Here is an 18,095-nt window from a genome sequence, read left to right as displayed (position 1 = left end):
GGCTGTCACAGACCTGCAGTCTGTGTCACCTCCTCCTTCAGTTCCCTGGGAGATCATAAACCACGAGGGTCTGGCCACCAAAAATGAGGACAGTAATAGCAACCACACAACTTCATGGGAAGTTGAAATACATTTAGGGGTACTCTGTTTATAGAGGTAGGACATAAAACATTTTCAAACATTGTCATCACAAGTATGTTAAAATACACTTTGATGACCCCATACTTTGTCTTCTGTTATGCAGGTCTCACTTGGGTGGAATGGGGCTTAGACACCTTGCTCCACTCTTCATTAATGACTAAAGCTGCCACAGTCACATCTTCTCTGCAGCAACCTTCTAAAGGGAGTACTGTTCCTTGTTCTTGTCGATAGAAAGATGCATATTCAATATTTGAACACTCCTATCCCTAAAAAGATGGGTATTTCTATACAGCCATCTAAAATCTCACATATAATGCTGATGGGCAGATTTACTGCACTCAGATGTCTCTACATCCTTTTATAGATTTCTGATAAATGAAGACATCAGTAAACTTGAAATATGTTACTGGCTTACAGAGAAAGTCAAATTATTCATCCTCTGAATTTTATTCTCTGAAGGACTGAAAAAGGATCTTCTTATTGGAGCATAGTAAAAGTGAAGGAGTTATCACAGATAAAATATTTCTTGTGTACAAGACATAAATCCACAAATAAAAGTAGGATGCAAAACATACACACACACACACACACACCATTAGGTGGAATCACACACATGACTTCAACAAGAAAGGCATTCCTACCATATTGAGTATTGTCAGTACATAGGTGGTGATGTTTTCATGACCGTGGTTTTGCATCATCTTTTTGTCAACCACCACCAATGTCTCCACGTTCAGTTCTTCGTTCCTATGAGACTTCAGAAGGGACCGCTTGTGCCTTATGCACGACTTATACTCATCAGGCAAGATGAAAAGGTCTTCCTTGGGAGGCTTGGGCATGTCTACAGGGGGGGGCGTTCAGAGAGGAAATGAATGTAAAGTTGTCACACAAAACCAGTGGTGGAACTCGTGCTAAAGAAAATGGATTTTAAAAATGAATGTTCATAAAACGAATCATAAAACCCTTAAAACTGTGATGCAAAACATGTGTTAAGGTGGAACACTACATTTAAGTAAAGTGTGCATAGTCTACATGTCATGGAATTCATTGTTATATTGACTTTTGTATAAATTTGTCCTGATTTAAAGCAAAAAGAAGATCACTTTGGCTCTGAGCTCTTATTATCTAAAAGCATGATGTTCAAAGACTATGAACATAAAGATCTGTTCAACAGGGCTCTGCAAAGGAGTTATTGATAAAACAATGAAACTAATAATTACAAAAAGGAGTGCTGTCTTATACTGTGTCCTTATTTGAAGACTTTTAATGACCTAAAAGTTTTTAAAGTTGATTCCCATGTCTAGACACACAACTGGTTTGTCTGTAGTATTCCAATGGGTTATAAACTGCTCAAAACAGATCCACTTCACTGCAGAACTGAATTTCCTAGAAAGTATTGCAAATATTTATCTAATTTAATGAAAAGACAAAATGTACTCGGTCCTCTTGGAGTAAGCCATTTAAAAATAGTTTTGGGGCTTCCCTGGTGGTGCAGTGGTTGAGAGTCCGCCTCTGATGCAGGGGACACAGGTTCGTGCCCCGGTCCGGGAGGATCTCACTTGCCGCGGAGCGGCTGGGCCCGTGAGCCATGGCCGCTGAGCCTGCGCGTCCGGAACCTGTGCTCCGCAACGGGAGAGGCCACAGCAGTGAGAGGCCCACGTATCACACACACACAAAAAAACAGTTTTGGCATTAATAATCAGTAAATTAACATTATGTTAAAAATCACTAGGTTTAGTGGATGCCTGAGAAAATGTGGTTAGAATGGTTTCAGGTGAAAGTAGGCTTCAAAATATCCCCATATTTAGCTGGTACTAGTTCAAAGGCTATGCCAGCTCTATTCATGGAACACACTGCTAGAAGATGCTGTTTTGTTTGACTGATTCCCATGTCCGTTGCATTTTATCTCTCTGCTAAAATACTTCCAGACTTAAACGAACCTTTCGGAGGATAACTGTTACACTGGCTAAAGGTTGATAAGCAGTCATCATGCACCGTTTACATTGATGCAATTTACACAGATGTGATCCCCACCCTAAGAGATGTCTATGTATAACTCATTCATTCTCTACACCAGCCATGGGTAGGAGTGAGGCCACGAAGGCATGGGGAATGAACGTAACTTTCTCACAATCCCTCCCTAGAAAGTGTTGGAAATGGATTTCAGATCTGGCAGTGTGGTCCCAGGACCCTTAGTCTTAATTCCCATAGGTACAGGGTGCAAATGGACACAGTATAGGAGCATAGCAGCCTCCCAGGCCCCCAGTATTGGAACAGAGGCAGAAGCACTGGGGTGGGGTGGGGGGGTGATCTTACTAGCCAGGGCTCTAACAAGTCCCTCAAAACAAGTCACTCCCCCCTCAATATGGTCCTGCAGCATTTTCCCAAACACGTGAGTCCCATCTCAAAACCCACCCGTGAAGCCTGCAGCTGGAAGTAGCAAGCTAACTCATGAGTCTGAGGTTCAGAATCACTTTTGATTTGAAGCAAATCAATCTGCTTTTGTCTGCCCGTTTCCACAGAGAGATGCCTAAACACACAGAACAATCTCTCATTCTCTGAACTCTATGGAAGAATCTTTGTAGTGTGAAGCCCACTGAGACAGACCAGGATTCCTCCAGGGAAGCCCCAAGCCTCATGGACAACATGGAACTGTCCTGCACAAGTAACTGAGTCCTGAGAATTAAATGCTGATCCTGGAGGTGCTGTGTGTCAGTTCTGCTAGATAGGGCCCCCAGTCCCTCAGGAACTGCCATGTACCCAGCAGGAGGGGACCGAAACGGGGGCAAGTCAAACAGCACCAGATCAACCACTGATGCTGCCCACCAGCAAGTGGCGTTTTGTGGCCCTTTTTTTTTCTAGTTTTATTATGAAAACTGTGGCTACTTCTTTTTTCATTTTCCAAACACAAACCTTATTGTACAGTTTAGTATCTTTTTCAAATAACTGCCTCTCACGACCCAACCCCATCTACTGAGATTCTGAAACGGCCGTGGAAGCAAATACACCTACAAATGTGCACACACGCACACGCACACATGCACACACAGCCCCACCAAACAGCGTAATCGTACCGCCCTGTATGCACAACTGTGCCTTAGGGCTACTGGCCTGAATGACTCGGATCACCCCCAGATAAGAATGAAAGGGTCATATTCATTCCAGAATGGTCAGCACTGCTGGATTGATCAGAGACACTGCAACATGTGCTTCAGGCCCTGGTGTGTCCTGTCAAAGAGGTGAAGACAGCCCTGACCATCTTTCCTGCCTGGATCCAGGTGCTTGGTCATCTTTCTGTCCCCAACACACGGAATCTGTCCTACTCTGACTACACCCTCACCAGGAGCCCTGTGAGCACCATCCTGGCTCTGACCTTGTCTGTGCCTGAGTCCCTCTCCTCGGTCCCGCTCTGCCCCGCCCCGCCTCTGCCTGGCCCCGCCCCCAGCCGCCTCCGCCAGCTTCTCCCTGTCTGCGCAGACTCAGGAAGCTGTGGCTGGTCAGTGTGCCCTGTTCCAATACCCGCTCAGTCTGTCTTCCCTGACCTCCGCAGCCTCCCGTTCCCTCTACTTGTGCTCAACATTGTTCTTCCCACTGCCTCCCCTAAGACCGAACTCACTCTTAGTAATTTGGCTTGAGTTTTTCAAGTCCATTTGAATGTAGCCTGAGACTTAGTTACAATTTACACAGTTCAGATGTGAGTTCAGATGACGCACAGGTGCTGATAGGTCAACGGTACTTGTTCTTTTATCAAAGATGCCAAGTGATTCTGGCTCATCCTCTGTTCTCCACAGTATTTACGGAGACCCTGCACATGCCCACCTCTATTTGAGGGTGCTGGGTCTAGCAGCCAACGAAACCAAGCCGCAGAGAAGTATGGGCTTTCCAGAGGCTCCTTGGGGAAGGTTTGCTAAATAAAGCAATGCTTGAGGGGAAAGCCGAAGGAAGTGAGGAAAAGTCCAGAAAACACTGAACTCCTGTTCCTGAGTTTGTGAGATGTTCCTACATAAAATGTAAATATCACATCTATTTTTAAATGTTCATGACACAAACAAAAAGAACTTCGATAAAGCCTTGGTGATAAATTGCAGATAAATTTTGTCATGCATACTCTGTCTTCTGACGTGGTGAGTGAAGTATATAAACCTGCATAGGGACAAATCACCTCTGCAGGAGAAGCATGTGAGCTTTAATAAATCTAGACCTCAAAAGTACGGAATTACCGGGCAGACATGCCAGGGTTCTTTTGAAGACATCTGGTGGATTCTGCATTTCTGAGCACCTTGTCATTTAATCTGCCCAGGGAACAGCTCTTTAAAAACAAACAAACAAACAAAACAAACAAACAAAGAAAAACATCTACCATTATCTATCCATCTATGAGGGAGAGATGTTTTAAACTGAACATACAGTTGATGGGCTTGCTTTGGAATCATCACTTAAGTTTAGCAAAGGCAGTCAACAAATTTCACCTCTAGGGCAGACTACTTTGAAGAAAATTAAAAATACGCCGTCGGCTTACAGAAATGTCCAAATCGTTAAATACTAAAAAGAATCGCCCTTACATACATTTCTTGCGTCTTCCGCAGAAATGCAGCTTCTGTGGGTGCCTGGGACTGGAGCCGCTGCGCGGGGGTTGATCTTCGTGGTGGAAGAGGTGGCGGTTTTCCAGCCGCCAACTTCTCTCCATCATCGCGACCTGGTGGGACCCCGGATCCCGAGGCTCGGTGGACCTTTTGTACAGGATGTGGGAGGGAGGCCCACCCCCCGCAGAGTCCTTGGGGCCCCCTGCCAGGTGTGAAGGGAGGGGCTTCAAGAAGTAGTCCGCTTCCTGGGTTCTTATCATGCCTGACTGCAAAATAGAGAGGGAGAAAGAAATGCGCATCACTGTTCTGTTATCTGCTCACAAACGTGCTGTTTCCGCCACTGAGAGCACACGTTGAAAGGGGTTGCACAGGGGGCTGAGAATTAGGGATGGGACAGCCCCACTCTTGAGCCCTTTCCCCACCCGCACCCTGGTAGAGACACTGGTGTGGAGGTGTCCTGACTCGACTCCAGGAGCAAAGAGAGTGCACAACATATTAAGGTCAGGTCCTTTAAAGCAAAAATTGGAGGAGAAAGCACACAACCCTAGATATTAATATGGGTGGAGGTGGTGAGGGGAGTTCCCAAATAAAGACATAAAATTATAATCCTAATATAGTAAGTAGCAAAATTCTATTCAGACTTCAATAAAATGTGACACTTTCTATAAAAGTGTAACTTGACAAAATTAATCCAGAAGAAAGCACAAGGAATTTCTTAGGGAATCAGGGAGGTCTTTCTAAGCAAAGTATTTGGGAAATAGGAAAGAACTGATTATGAAAACACAAAAAAAATGTCTGTACAGCATAACAGACAATGAAAGCACAAACAATGACAAAAATATCTTAAAGGAGAGAAAATTGAGAGACTTGCCTTTTAGAGTGACAAGTATTTTTCAAACTTGATAATTGTTAGGAGAAATGGGAACAAACAGGCAATGACACTGGGAAAGGGTAGACTGGGGCCAGACCTGCCACATCTATCAGCATTGAAAATGTATAATTCAATTCTAGGATTTTACCCTTTTGGAATTCTTTTTTTTTAACATCTTTATTGGAGTATAATTACTTTACAATGGTGTGTTAGTTTCTGCTTTAACCTTTTGGAATTCTTGCCAAATACTTCTTGTAGGCATGTCCTCAATATTGATAAGTATTTGTGAATGTATAATTGAATCCTTGTTTGTAATAGCATAAAAAATACAAACAAAATGAAAAAATAATTAAAACAAGAAATAATTTAAATGTTTACCAACTAATTCAAGGTAATCTTTAAAAGTACATTTACATATTTGGCAAGAACATAATGATTTAAAAAGGCCAGCTAATTATGTCCTGATAATAATCTTAACTAAACATTGTGTGTGTGTGTGTGTGTGTGTGTGTGTGTGTGTGTGTGAACTCCTAAGACTATGGCCAACATTTTCTATATTACACCTTATTTATCACTCACAGCAATTCTGTGAGGTAGGTATCATTATGCTCCTCCTTTTATGGATGAGGAAATAGAGAATCAGGCTGATAAAACAACATTTTCAAGGTCATCTGGGAAGCAAAGTATAAGGATTGGAACAAAATCAGAATAAATTAAAAACCTGTAAGTTTAAGGCTTATACTGTAGGGGTCCCAGAAGTTGTTATTTTTAAAAAGTGTATAATAAAGTATATAGTGGGATTCCAAATGTGTTCATTTTTAAAAGTGTAAAGAATTTTCCTAGAAGGACTGATGAGAAATTGTTGATGCTGGTTATGTTCAGGGAGAGAAAATCGAGGAAGAGGGATACAAGAGGGGGATTCCACTACCATTTTTACATCCTTAGGCACTACTCAAGTTTTTAAACTCTGTGTGCATCCTTTCTTTAAAAAAAATGTCAATGGCATTGCTGGATCATGGGATTACAGATTAATTTTTTAAATCCTTCTAAATGTTTTAAAATACCTTTATAATTTTATCATACAAAGAATTACTCCTACAGAATTATCCAGCTATAATTTAGAACTCTCCAGTACAGTATTTATATGTGTACTGATTTTTTACAAGTTATTTTGATAATTTAGGACACTGATTAGACCCTGATTGGGTATTCAAAGACACTGATGCTTGGTTGCCTGTTCTAAGAGTGCCTCTGATTTAGATGCCTGAGTCTGATTCTCATCTGGGGGGGCTTAGGGCCCATCACTGCACACCAACTAAAGTTCTGTGGTGGACTGAGTTGTCCTGCATGGGTCTGAATATTTGTACAGTGCAGGATGACAGACATGGAGAAGCACTTCTGAGATCTTGGGAAAGGGCCAAACACACCTCTCAGGGACAGGAGGGTTGGGGGTGGAGATAGAAAAGAGAGGGGCAACCGGGCTTATCGTACATTCAGAGATTAAGCATTGACCATGGTGTTCCGCTTGTGGGAAAGAGGTAAGAGAAGGTAAACTTGGTAAACTATCAATGAAGCCATCAGCCCCATGGGGTGTAGACCTCCCGGGGCCCAAATGCCAGCTAGCAGTGGAGAGGTGAAATACTTGGAATTTATGCTCTGGATTGAGGTGGAGGAGGTGAGGGGCTCTCATTGGTGAGCTCCATGGATGCCCTGGGAATCTTTTTGCCCTAGAACTCTACCAACTAAACTAGGATAGTCAATATTTTAAAGTCTTCAGTTCTATCAAGGAAGAGCCTAGTATGGAATTAAATAATAGCTAAAGCTAGTTTCATCCCTTTGGCAATTAAACTAACTCAGGAGTCACATGAGCAACCATGAATATGTTCAACCTTGTGTGATAACACTCCCCAGAGAGGTTTTGTACACTACTTAAGGTAACTAGTTGAAATGTTAAGCTGAAAAAAATAAACCAGTAATTTTTTGCTTTTAAAAAAATCTTTTCTGACATGCAAACAATCCCTTGCTTTTCAAATCACCCTGAAAAGATGAGAAGCTCCTGTGGGTGCTCTAGAGCAGATAATGTTCAGCATCTCTGATGCAAAACTGGGGGGACTCGCAGAGAACAGACGGATGAGTCAGACACCCAGCATTTATCATCCTTTTGTAACATGATCTCTGTGACTTCCTAGGATTTACTCATCCCCTCGGTGCTGTTTTGTCCTCTAGGGAGTGGATACAAAGGCAGCTACTTGCCACGAGATTGTAAGATTTAACAAATAATATATATTTAAAATACATGGCCTCCAAAATACATGGCCTAAGCAAAAATATTTGCTGCATTAATGAGACAAAGAGTGTAAAATATCGTACTTCACCCTGATGATGTCTGATTCCCTTCTGTAATGCAAGGTGTTTCTGGGGGATTTTTCACTCTACAGTACGAGATCCCTCTGAAGACCGTGTGTGGGTGTATCCCAACACCATCACCCCAAACACATCTTTGCTTCTGGCCTGCTGCCTCAGGCTTTCTGACTTCCTCCCCTAAAACATTTGTGTTCTATGACAGCTGTTCCAGATTCAAAACCACCTCCTGTTTTCCCCTGGGTTTAAGGCTACATCCTGGGTGGCCCAGAGGACCAGATCCGCAGGCAAGAGAGAACTGCCTCTGGAGGACTTCTGAATTTTCACTAACACAGTAGTCAAGTGTTTATGCTTGTTTCATTTATAATTTAGTCTGAGCTACAGTATTCTGTATTTAAATAATCCCCTATTTCACTAACTACATAGAACGACGCAATAACTGATAAGACTGATATTTTGATATTCCTCTATAATCAATACATACTGAAAAGTACAAGAAAAAAGTTAGTCCTTTTTTCTTGCTGCATCAATCTTGCAATAAATCTTGCTGTATTATTAGTTTGCAAGCTTATTTAAATGATTAGGTAAATTGTGGAAGATTAATGTTTTCTTTTTATCAGTGCTTTTCTTTACTGAATCAAGAATATTTACTTAGTAGCTCATAAAATGTCTGGTGTACACCTGCCCACAGTAACCACTGGGAGGTAAGCTGGGTGGATTATTAACCGGCTTCAGAAAAGGTCAGCTTCTCCCAGGCATTGCAGGGGAGCTCTCCAGACACCTGCATCTCTCGTCGCCAGTTCTGTAAATCATTTGACATTGGGAAACTCGACACTTGTACTGTATTTATAAAGAGAGAAAGAGTGGGTGCCCTGTCAGTGATGAGAAAGTGCTGTTTCTCAGACTCACAGATACAGAGAACAAAGTAGTATTTACCAGTGGGGAGAGGAAAGGGGGGAGGAGCAATCAAGGGCTAGGGGATTAAGAGGTACAAACTATGATGTTGGGTATAAAATAAGCTACAAGGATATATTGTACAACACGGGGAATATATCCAATATTCTATAACTATAAATGAAGTATAACTTTTAAAAATTGTGAATCACTATACCATACACTTGTAACATATACTATTGGACAGCAACTATACTTCAATAAAAAATAAAAGAAAACAAAAAGAAAACATGCTGGTTCTGAGCAATGTAAGAAAGTGTTGAAGCTTGAAGGTAAGATGTTTACTGTATTATATTTGTTGCTATTCACACTTAAATGCTGATAGATCTTTATTAATGTATATCTATTTAGAAAGGCTGTCTATAAAAGTTGCATGAATCAAAAAATAAAATGTAAATTAGGAAGAGATGAGCCTGGTTGGGCAGTGTATCAGATTCTTTCCTGCTGCGTAAGGGATTCCTCACTGAACTGGTTGCAAGCTTGTCTCAGGTGACACCACGAGTGTCAATCAACACTGTGAAAAAGTGATCCAGCTCATTAGAAGAAACAGGCATTTCAATTCTTAATTCATTTCATTTTTACTGTACTTCTTTGTCATTTCTCCAAAAGTGTGATTTGTATTGGGAATATTCTACTCATTCTAGTCTCCTTAGTGATGTTTCTAAAACACAAGACAGATGCAACTTTTATAGAACTTTTATGGTTACTTTGTCTTGGGCACCATCTATGTGGCAGGTAATATGCTAGGTGTTTTGCTCTATTTATTATTCTAATAACAAACCTATGAAGTGAGAATTAATGCTCCCATTTAAAGGAATGGGACATTAAATGCATACATTTTCCCAACATTGTAGAGCTAGGAAGTGGGGTAGCTAAGATTAAAATTCAGAATTACTCAGATTTACACACTGTTGTCAGCACACCATGTTGTTTCTCTACCACCGTGTGCACCTGGAAAATAACTGCAATACTGGTGGGGGCTGAGAGTGAACTTGAACTAGTTGTAAATGTATATTGCAAACTCTTGGGCGAAAAAAAGAAAAGAAGAAGTAGAACTGATATTCTAAAGTAGGACAGAAAATACAACAATATAAAATGCTAAATTCAAACCACAAAAGGCAGAAAAAGAGTAGAAGGCCAAAACAGGAATAACAAACAAGGGCAACAAATAAAATACAGTAACACATATAGTAGATGTTAATTCAATTACATCAACTTTGAATGTCAGTGGTCCAATGCACCAATTAAAAGAGATTGTAATAGATCAGAAAACATGACCCAACTATACACTGTCTACAAGAAACCCACTTTAAATATAAAGACACAGATAAATTAAAAGTAAATGGGTGCAAAACTATACTATGAAAACACTAATCAAAAGAAAGCAAAAGTAGCTATATTAATTTCAGATAGAGCAGACGTCAAAGTAAGGAAAGTTATCAGGGATTGAGGAGCATTAAATAACGATAAAAGGAGTCAGCACTCTAAGAAGACACAACAATTCTTAACACGTATGTACCTTAACAACAGAGTGCCAAAATACATGAAGTGAAGTCTGATAGAACTGAAAAGAGAAACAGATGAATCCACTATCGTAGTTGGAGACTTCATCATTCCTCTCACAGAAATGGACAGATTCAGTAGGCAGAAAATCATTAAGGACCTCAACAATGCCTTCTGTCAACTGGATATAATTGACATCTGTATATTACTTCATCCAACAGTAGCAGAATACACTTTTTTCTCAAGCTTGCTTAGGGCATTCATCCAGACAGACCACATTCTGGGCCATAAAACACACTTTAACAAGTTTGAAAGAATAGAAATTATACAATGTCTGCTCTCAGATTACAACAGAGTTACATTAGAAATCAATAACAAACAAGATAACTGGAAAATCCCCAAATAAATAGAGATTAGACCACACACTTCTGAATAACACATGGGTCAACAAGAAATTCAAGAGAAATTTTAAGATATTTTGGACTAAATTAAAATGAAAACACAACTTATCAAAATTTGTAGGATGCAATGAATGCTAAGAGGGTAATTTATAATACTGAATGCAGATATTAGAAAAGAAGACAGATCTAAAATCAATAATCTAAGTTTCCAACATAGGAAACTAGACAAAGAAGGTTGAATTAAGTATAATGTAAGCAGAAGAAAAGAAATAATAAGAATTAGAGTATAAATCAATAAAATAGAAAATAGGAAATCGATAGAGGAAAAACAAAGAAACCAAAAGCTGGTTCTTTAAAAATGGTGAGATGTACTCATACTGCACTTAGAGAAATTAAAAAAAAATAAAGAAAACAAACCAACCAACTATTAACCCAAAAGATTTTTAAAAATGCAATGAATGACCACCTAGAAACCAGAAAGGACTTATTAAAAAATAAATTCAGAATAAATGAATCAGTAAATGGTAAAAGAATGTGCTTATTAAGCTGAAAATTCTAATAAAGCCAAGATCTGGTTTTTGGATTGAAATGGGAATACCTCATGAAAAAACAATGAATGTGAAAAAAGTCAAGAACATAGATAACCTAATGGGACATGGCTGTTATTTATAAAGGGAGATCAAATTTCTCTTGGAGCTTAAATATCATTGCAGTGTGTATTCTTATTTTTCATTAGTAATTTTTTTTGAGCTTTTCAATGTTATGACATCTTTCAGGTCAATCTATGGCAAGGATTTAAATCTCTGTTAGAGGAAAACTTCTAGATGTGTGCTGTTCAAAATGGTGGCCACTAATTTTAATTAACACTGAAGAAAATTAAGAATGCAGTCCTCCAACTGCTCAGTAGTCACACACAGGGATTCAAGTTTAAATTAGTATCAAATAAAGTTAAAAATTTAGTCTTGACATTGCTCAATAGCCACACATGACTAGTTGCTCCCGTACTGGACAGCACGGATATTTCTATTATGGCACAAAGTTTTATGGAAGAACAGTGCTCTAGAACAACTGGTAATTAACAAATATTTGGGAGCTTACCTCTTAAGACTAGTTTGCTAAATACATGGCTGTGGTATTTGTCCATAATAAATAGTATATGTCACCTACGAACATTCTTATAAATCACGTCCACTAGCGTGTTGATAAAACTGCGCCAGCTAAATAACCAGAGCATGTTGTCCTAGACTGATTGCTTAGTAAGATTGCCTTTGGTTGACACAAAACTATCTGAACTAGGAACGGCTCGAACTTAAATTCTCAGATCCTATATTTCTCTGCACATTCCCAAGACACAAAGAGAAATGTTTAAGCAAACAGTCACCTAGTCAAGGCATTGAAGATATTGCTGCTACCTAATATAATCAGAACACCATGGATTCAACGCTCTAATATTCAATAGATTCATTTACAGAGCTGTGTAACATTTAGACATGAATTTGATCCCATAGTGGAGGAAATTCACAGTTCCTCTCATCCAGGGAATGTGTAGCATGTTCGTTCATTCATTCATGCATTCAGTGAATATTCATTAACTGCCTATTATGAGCTGGGTGCTCTTCTTGTCAATCCAGATACAACAATGGACAACACAGCTTCCCTTGTGAAGCTTAAATTCCTTCGTGGAGTTGAGGGGTGGAGGACAGGTAGTAAACAATTGATGTAATAATATGTAAATCATAAAAAGTTAAAATTCAATGTGTCAGTTCTTTCCAACTCGATCTATAGATTCAATGCAATCCCAATCAAAATTCTAGCAAATTATTTTGTGAATATCAACAAACTGGTTTTAAAGTTTATAGGGAGAGGCAAATGCCCCAGAATAACCAACTCGATATTGAGAGAAAAGAACAAAGTCTTAGGACTGACACTACCAAACTTCCTGACTCGCTATAAATCTGCAGTAACCAAGACAGTGTGGTTCTGGAGAACAAACAGACAAAGAGAATAGACAGTCCAGAAAGAGATACAGACACAAATACAGTCAACTGATCTTTGGCAAAGGAGTAAAGGCAAGACAATGGAGCAAAGATAGTCTTTCCAACAAATGGTGCTGGAACAACTGGGCATCCACATGTGAAAAAATGAAATCTAGACACAGACATTACATGCTTCACATAAATTTAACTCAAAATGGATCACAGAACTAAATGTAAAATGCCAAACTATAACCTCCTAGAAGATAACACAGGAGAAACTCTAGATGACCTTGTGTTTGGCAATGACTTTTTGGAGACAATACCAGAGGATCCATGAAAGAAGGAATTGATAAGCTGGACTTCACTGAAACTTAAAATTTCTGCTCTGTGAAAGACACTGTCAAGAGAATGAGAAGACAGGCAACAGACTGGGGAAAAAAAAAATTGCAAAAGACACACCTGATAAAGAACTGTTATCCAAAATGCACAAAGAACTCTTAAAACTCAGCAATAAGAAAACAACTCAGTTAAAAAATAAGCCAAAGTCATTAGCAGTCCCTCATCAAAGAAGATATACTGATGGTAAATAAGCATATGAAAAGATGTTCCACATCATATGTCATCGTATGTTAAAACAATGAGATACCACTATAAACCTAGTAGAATTACCAGACCAACAATATGAAATACTGGTGAGGATGTGGAGCAACAGGAATTTTCACTCATTGCTGGTGGGAATCCAGAATGGTGCAGCCACTTCTGAAAACATTTTGGAGGTTTATTCATAAAACTAAACAAACTTCCCTATAAGATCCAGCAATTGTACGCTTTGGTATTTATCCAAAAGATTTGAAAACTTTATATCCACAGCAAAACCTGCACAAGGATGTTTATAGCAGCTTCCTAGTTGCTAAAACTTGGATGCAACCATGATGTCCTTCAGAAGGTAAATGGATAAATACTGTGGTGCATCCGGGCAATGGAATATTACTCAGCACTAAATGAGCTACCAAGACATGGAAAGACAGGGAGGAAGCTTAAATGCATATTAATAAGTAAAAGATGCCAATCTGAAAAGGCTACATACTGTACTATGTGAACGATATGACATTCTGGAAAAAAAAACTACGGAGAAAAGTAAAAGAAACCACAAAACAAAACAGTGGTTACTGGGGGTTAGGGGGGCAGAAGGTGTGAATAGGCAGAGCACAGAGGAGTTTTAAGGTGGTGAAGCTATTTTACATGTTATTATAATGATGAATACATGTCATTATACATTTGTTCAAAACCATAGAGTGTACAACACCAAGAGTGAACCCTAACTACGGGCTTTGGGTGATTATGGTGTATCAGTGTAGGTCCATCAGTCGTAACATATGTGCCGTCTGGTGGCGGAAGGCTGTGCGTCTGGGGGGGGGGCAGGGTCTAGATGGGAAACTTCTGCACCCAGTTCTGCTGTGTTTTGCTAAAAATGCCCTAAAAATAAATTATATTAAAAAAACAACTCAGAATGAAGACGCCGGGAGTGTAGGAAAGGGGGTTTCAATTTTAGATAGGGAACCAGTTAGGCCTCATTGAGAAGGCGGCATTTCAGTAAAGCCCTAAATGGGTGAGGATTTGGCTGTGCGGATTCCAGAGGGAAGGCTGTGGGCTAGGCAGAGGGAACAGCCACGGCAGTGGCCCTGTGGCCCAACACGGCATCAGCTCACGTTCTCTGCAAAATATCCGCTTGTGATAGATTCACCTACTAATAATATTAATACTGATTCAGCAGGGCCTTGCTCAAATTGGGCAAAGGCTCTGGGAAATCTCTTCCAGCCCATCTGGTAGAGGGGACACGTGAAGCTTCTGGGCTCATCCTTGCATCCCGCCTCCACCTTCTCCCCCAGAGGGCTATGCTTACTCTCTGCCGCTTCCACTCTTGCCCTCCTTCTAATGTTTTCTCTACTTTTTTGGAGGAAAAAAGAAGCATAAATCAGATCACTAACTACTTACAACCCTGCAATTGCCTCCCTTGATTTGAGAGCACAATTCCTGGAGCCTTACCCTCTGACCTGCCTCAATTTCCTTCCGGACTGTGCTCCTGCCACCCCCCAGGGGGCTCAGGATGCCTCTGCTGCACCAGCTACCCTCCAGCCTCGGGAACACCCAGGCTCTCTTTGGTCTCTCTTGGCGCCCACTAGTCCTGCTTCCTGTGCACCTCCCCCAGCCCTCCACTTGCCTGGCTCCTCCTTTACCTTTCTGTTTGGAGTGACAGGGTGAGGTGTGGGGACTTGCTTGCCATTGTGTTGCTCTTAAGGGCAGAGCAGGTGTTAAACCCAGCCTTGTGACACGTGCTGCAGGGATGCAATGGCCAGTGGTGGCTCCTGAGGCCAAAGCTCTGGTTAAAGGCCTGACTCTGCCTCTCTTCAGAGGGTGAGTGCATGTGTGTGTGCGCGTGTGCATGTGTGCTGAGACCTAGCTTCTGTCTCTGTAAATCGAGGAAGAAATCTACCACTGTTTCCTAGGTCCCCTGGTGCAGATTAAATATATACACTTCAAAGGTGGCAAAAAAAAAGATATTTTAATGATGTCAATCAAGATCCCAGTAGATATTTTGGAGATTGAGGGCTGCACAAGGAAATCTGCAGAGAGAGGAAGTAAAGTGTGTGCAGGACTTTGTGCAGGTTGGGAAACCAAGACCAAAAGGCCAACGACAGCTCAGGAGGGTCACAGCAGAGCTGGACAGCCATTGCTGCATGGTCAGGGCAGAGAAGTCGGCCAGCGTCACGAGGCGGGGCGGGCACACGTGTTTCTCATCAGAGGCCATGGGTCCCCGGGGTGCTGTCATTTGCATCTACTAGCCATTCCTGAAGTCATGCAAGTTTTTCCACACACACTCAATCCATCCCAGTGGGTGATTCAGGCACCCGTCCCTCCGGCGACGGCAAGCTGCTGGCTCTAGGTGAATTCTGTTACGAGCTCATCAAGTTCACGCTTAGCTCATGAATCAGCTGTTTTTGCTATTTAATTGTGCCACTGGGGATATTTCTCTTCCTCACTGGTTTTGGTGTTGATATCTAGTCTCTCACAACAGTGTCCTTTAAGCTGCGGGTTCTAGGAACGTGCCACCCTATTTCTGTTAATCATATTAATATTGATGACATTCATTTACTGATTGCCTATCATGCCCCTGCCTCTGTTCCAGGGACTGGATACCATCTGATTACCAATAATCCTCAGAACAGAATTGCAAGGTAGGGACCAGCAGCTACACTTCTGTAGATAAAGAAACGGAGGCCCTCATAACCCAAACGTCCATCAGTGAGTGAATGGATAAACAAAACGTGGTACATCCTTACAATGGAACACCATTGTGCCGTTAAAAGGGATGCAGTATGGATAAACATGGATGGATCCAAAAACAGTATGTGGAGTGAAGGAAGCCATATCATTTCGTATGATTCCATTTCTCTGAAATGTCCAGAGAAGGCTAAGCTACAGAGGCAGGAAGCAGAGCAGTTGTTGCCAGGCTGGGGTGGGAACAGGGAGTGACTGCTGGGCACAAGCGTTCTCTCTGGGGTGATGGAAATGGTCTAAAACTGGATCGTGGAGATGGTTGCACAGTGCCGTATGTTAACTAAAATATCACTGAATTGTTCACTTGAAGCAGTGAGGTTTTCTTATGTGAATTATACATCAGTAAAGTATTTAGAAAATTAAACAAACCTGAGGCTCCAGGAGTGTGACCTGAACAAGGGTGGCAGCCAGGACTGCTGGGCTCCCAGCTGGACATTCCCTCCACACCTTGGGGCTTCCTGGGGGCACAGTGGGGTGAAGTCATTCAGAGACGTGCCCTTGGCAAAAACCAGCCTAAGAACAAGCATAGCCCGGACTCCAGGGCCCTCTAAGGGGTCAGATTACTCATAAGAGAACACAGAGGCAGGCAATGAAAACTAGAGACTGCAGGCAGCTTAGGGGCCAGTGCTGGAGCTGCTTTCCCAGAGATCCATGTGGGGCATCGCAAAGCTGAATGCAAAGCATCTGTCCCGTTTCATTTAACCACTTTCACTAATGCTGTTGCTAAAAGTGATGAGCATCTGAATTCAGTTCTTCACCTGTCTCCTCCCCACTACCCCTGGACCAGGCAAAGCACGGGGAGAGGCACAAGCTTTTCATCTGCAGGTTCCCTGCTGCAGATACACGATAGGAACTTCATGGACTTTCCCTGAAGAGGGACTGGTAGGTTGAGGGTGTTGCTTATGGAGTCTGCATATCCAGCCATGACTCTCAAAACTTTCTGTCCATGAAAACCCATGCTCTCCTCCTCCATCCTGAAGTGCTCAGTCAGCGGGTCTGGGTGGGGTTGTGACAACGTGCATGTTTAATAAGATTCACAGACCTGACACGGAGACACACCCAGCATCTGTGTCTCCAAGGCCCCGGGCTCACCTGGCATCCTTCCCTTTCCAGCCCTGCACTCAGGGAATGGGACAGGCAAGATCCCTGTGGGGTTATACAGTTTTGTCAGATGTTTACCGTTTATTGAATGGCTTGCTAAGACACAATTCAACTTTGGGTGAGGTTTGTTATAACTAAGTTTCCTTGTTTTCAAGCAAGTGGACATCAGACACCAGTATCAATATGGCCTCATAATGGCTTTTGTAACGTGGGGTCTGGGGAATGGTCATTTGTACCAACATTGTGTGTTTGACACAACTTCTGTTACACATGTAACCTTCCAAGCAGTTCCTTTAAACATCCGTCCCTATGGATACCAAATTTGACCATTCACAGATTCCAGCCTTAGTTATATATATGACTGCATATACTCTCATACACATGTCAGAATCCCGAGGGGGTTATAGAAGTTACGACTAATCCTGTTTCCAGACTGTTAGCTCAAATTGCATGATCATTATAATGTGGCAATGCATATTCAAAATGGTCTATTTTAGAATGCATTCTTTTTTAAAAAAAATTCTTGATTTCTTCTTTAGTTTTAAAACAGTCATTAAAAATAGAAATACATTTCAATTTTAAAGTATTCAAATTTAGTAAAAACATTTCATCTATGAAATAGAATTTGCTCTTAACCAAACTAATATATTACACCTTGTGGTTTGTACTCTGTTTCACTGTTTTGAATTTTAAATACAAATAGAAACTTTAAGTGGTCACATAAGAATAATAGAATTGAACAAATATGTGCTACATATTCCTACGTTAAAGAGTAGATTGGAAACAAATAATAACAGCACCATGATTTGTAAAAACAAAATAGAATGCCCTCTTAATAAGCTGTTATCAAGCACATATTAGGCAA

The 18,095-nt window shown here is 41.0% G+C and overlaps 1 protein-coding gene across 1 annotated transcript in view; it reads right to left on the bottom strand.

Annotated features, from left to right (window-relative positions):
* Positions 1–18,095, bottom strand: part of ADAMTS16 (ADAM metallopeptidase with thrombospondin type 1 motif 16) — a 154,662-nt gene that overhangs the window by 109,901 nt on the left and 26,666 nt on the right. The window contains exons 4-5 of the mRNA XM_060145959.1: positions 4,708–4,990; positions 783–982 (exon numbers count right to left, since the gene is read on the bottom strand). Of these exons, the coding sequence (XP_060001942.1) occupies positions 783–982; positions 4,708–4,990 (483 nt within the window). The remainder of the gene's footprint in view (positions 1–782; positions 983–4,707; positions 4,991–18,095) is intronic.

The sequence above is a fragment of the Lagenorhynchus albirostris genome, chromosome 3 (genome assembly GCF_949774975.1).
Source record: "Lagenorhynchus albirostris chromosome 3, mLagAlb1.1, whole genome shotgun sequence".
Lineage (NCBI taxonomy): Eukaryota > Metazoa > Chordata > Mammalia > Artiodactyla > Delphinidae > Lagenorhynchus > Lagenorhynchus albirostris.
This window is presented reverse-complemented; position numbering and strand designations above follow the sequence as displayed.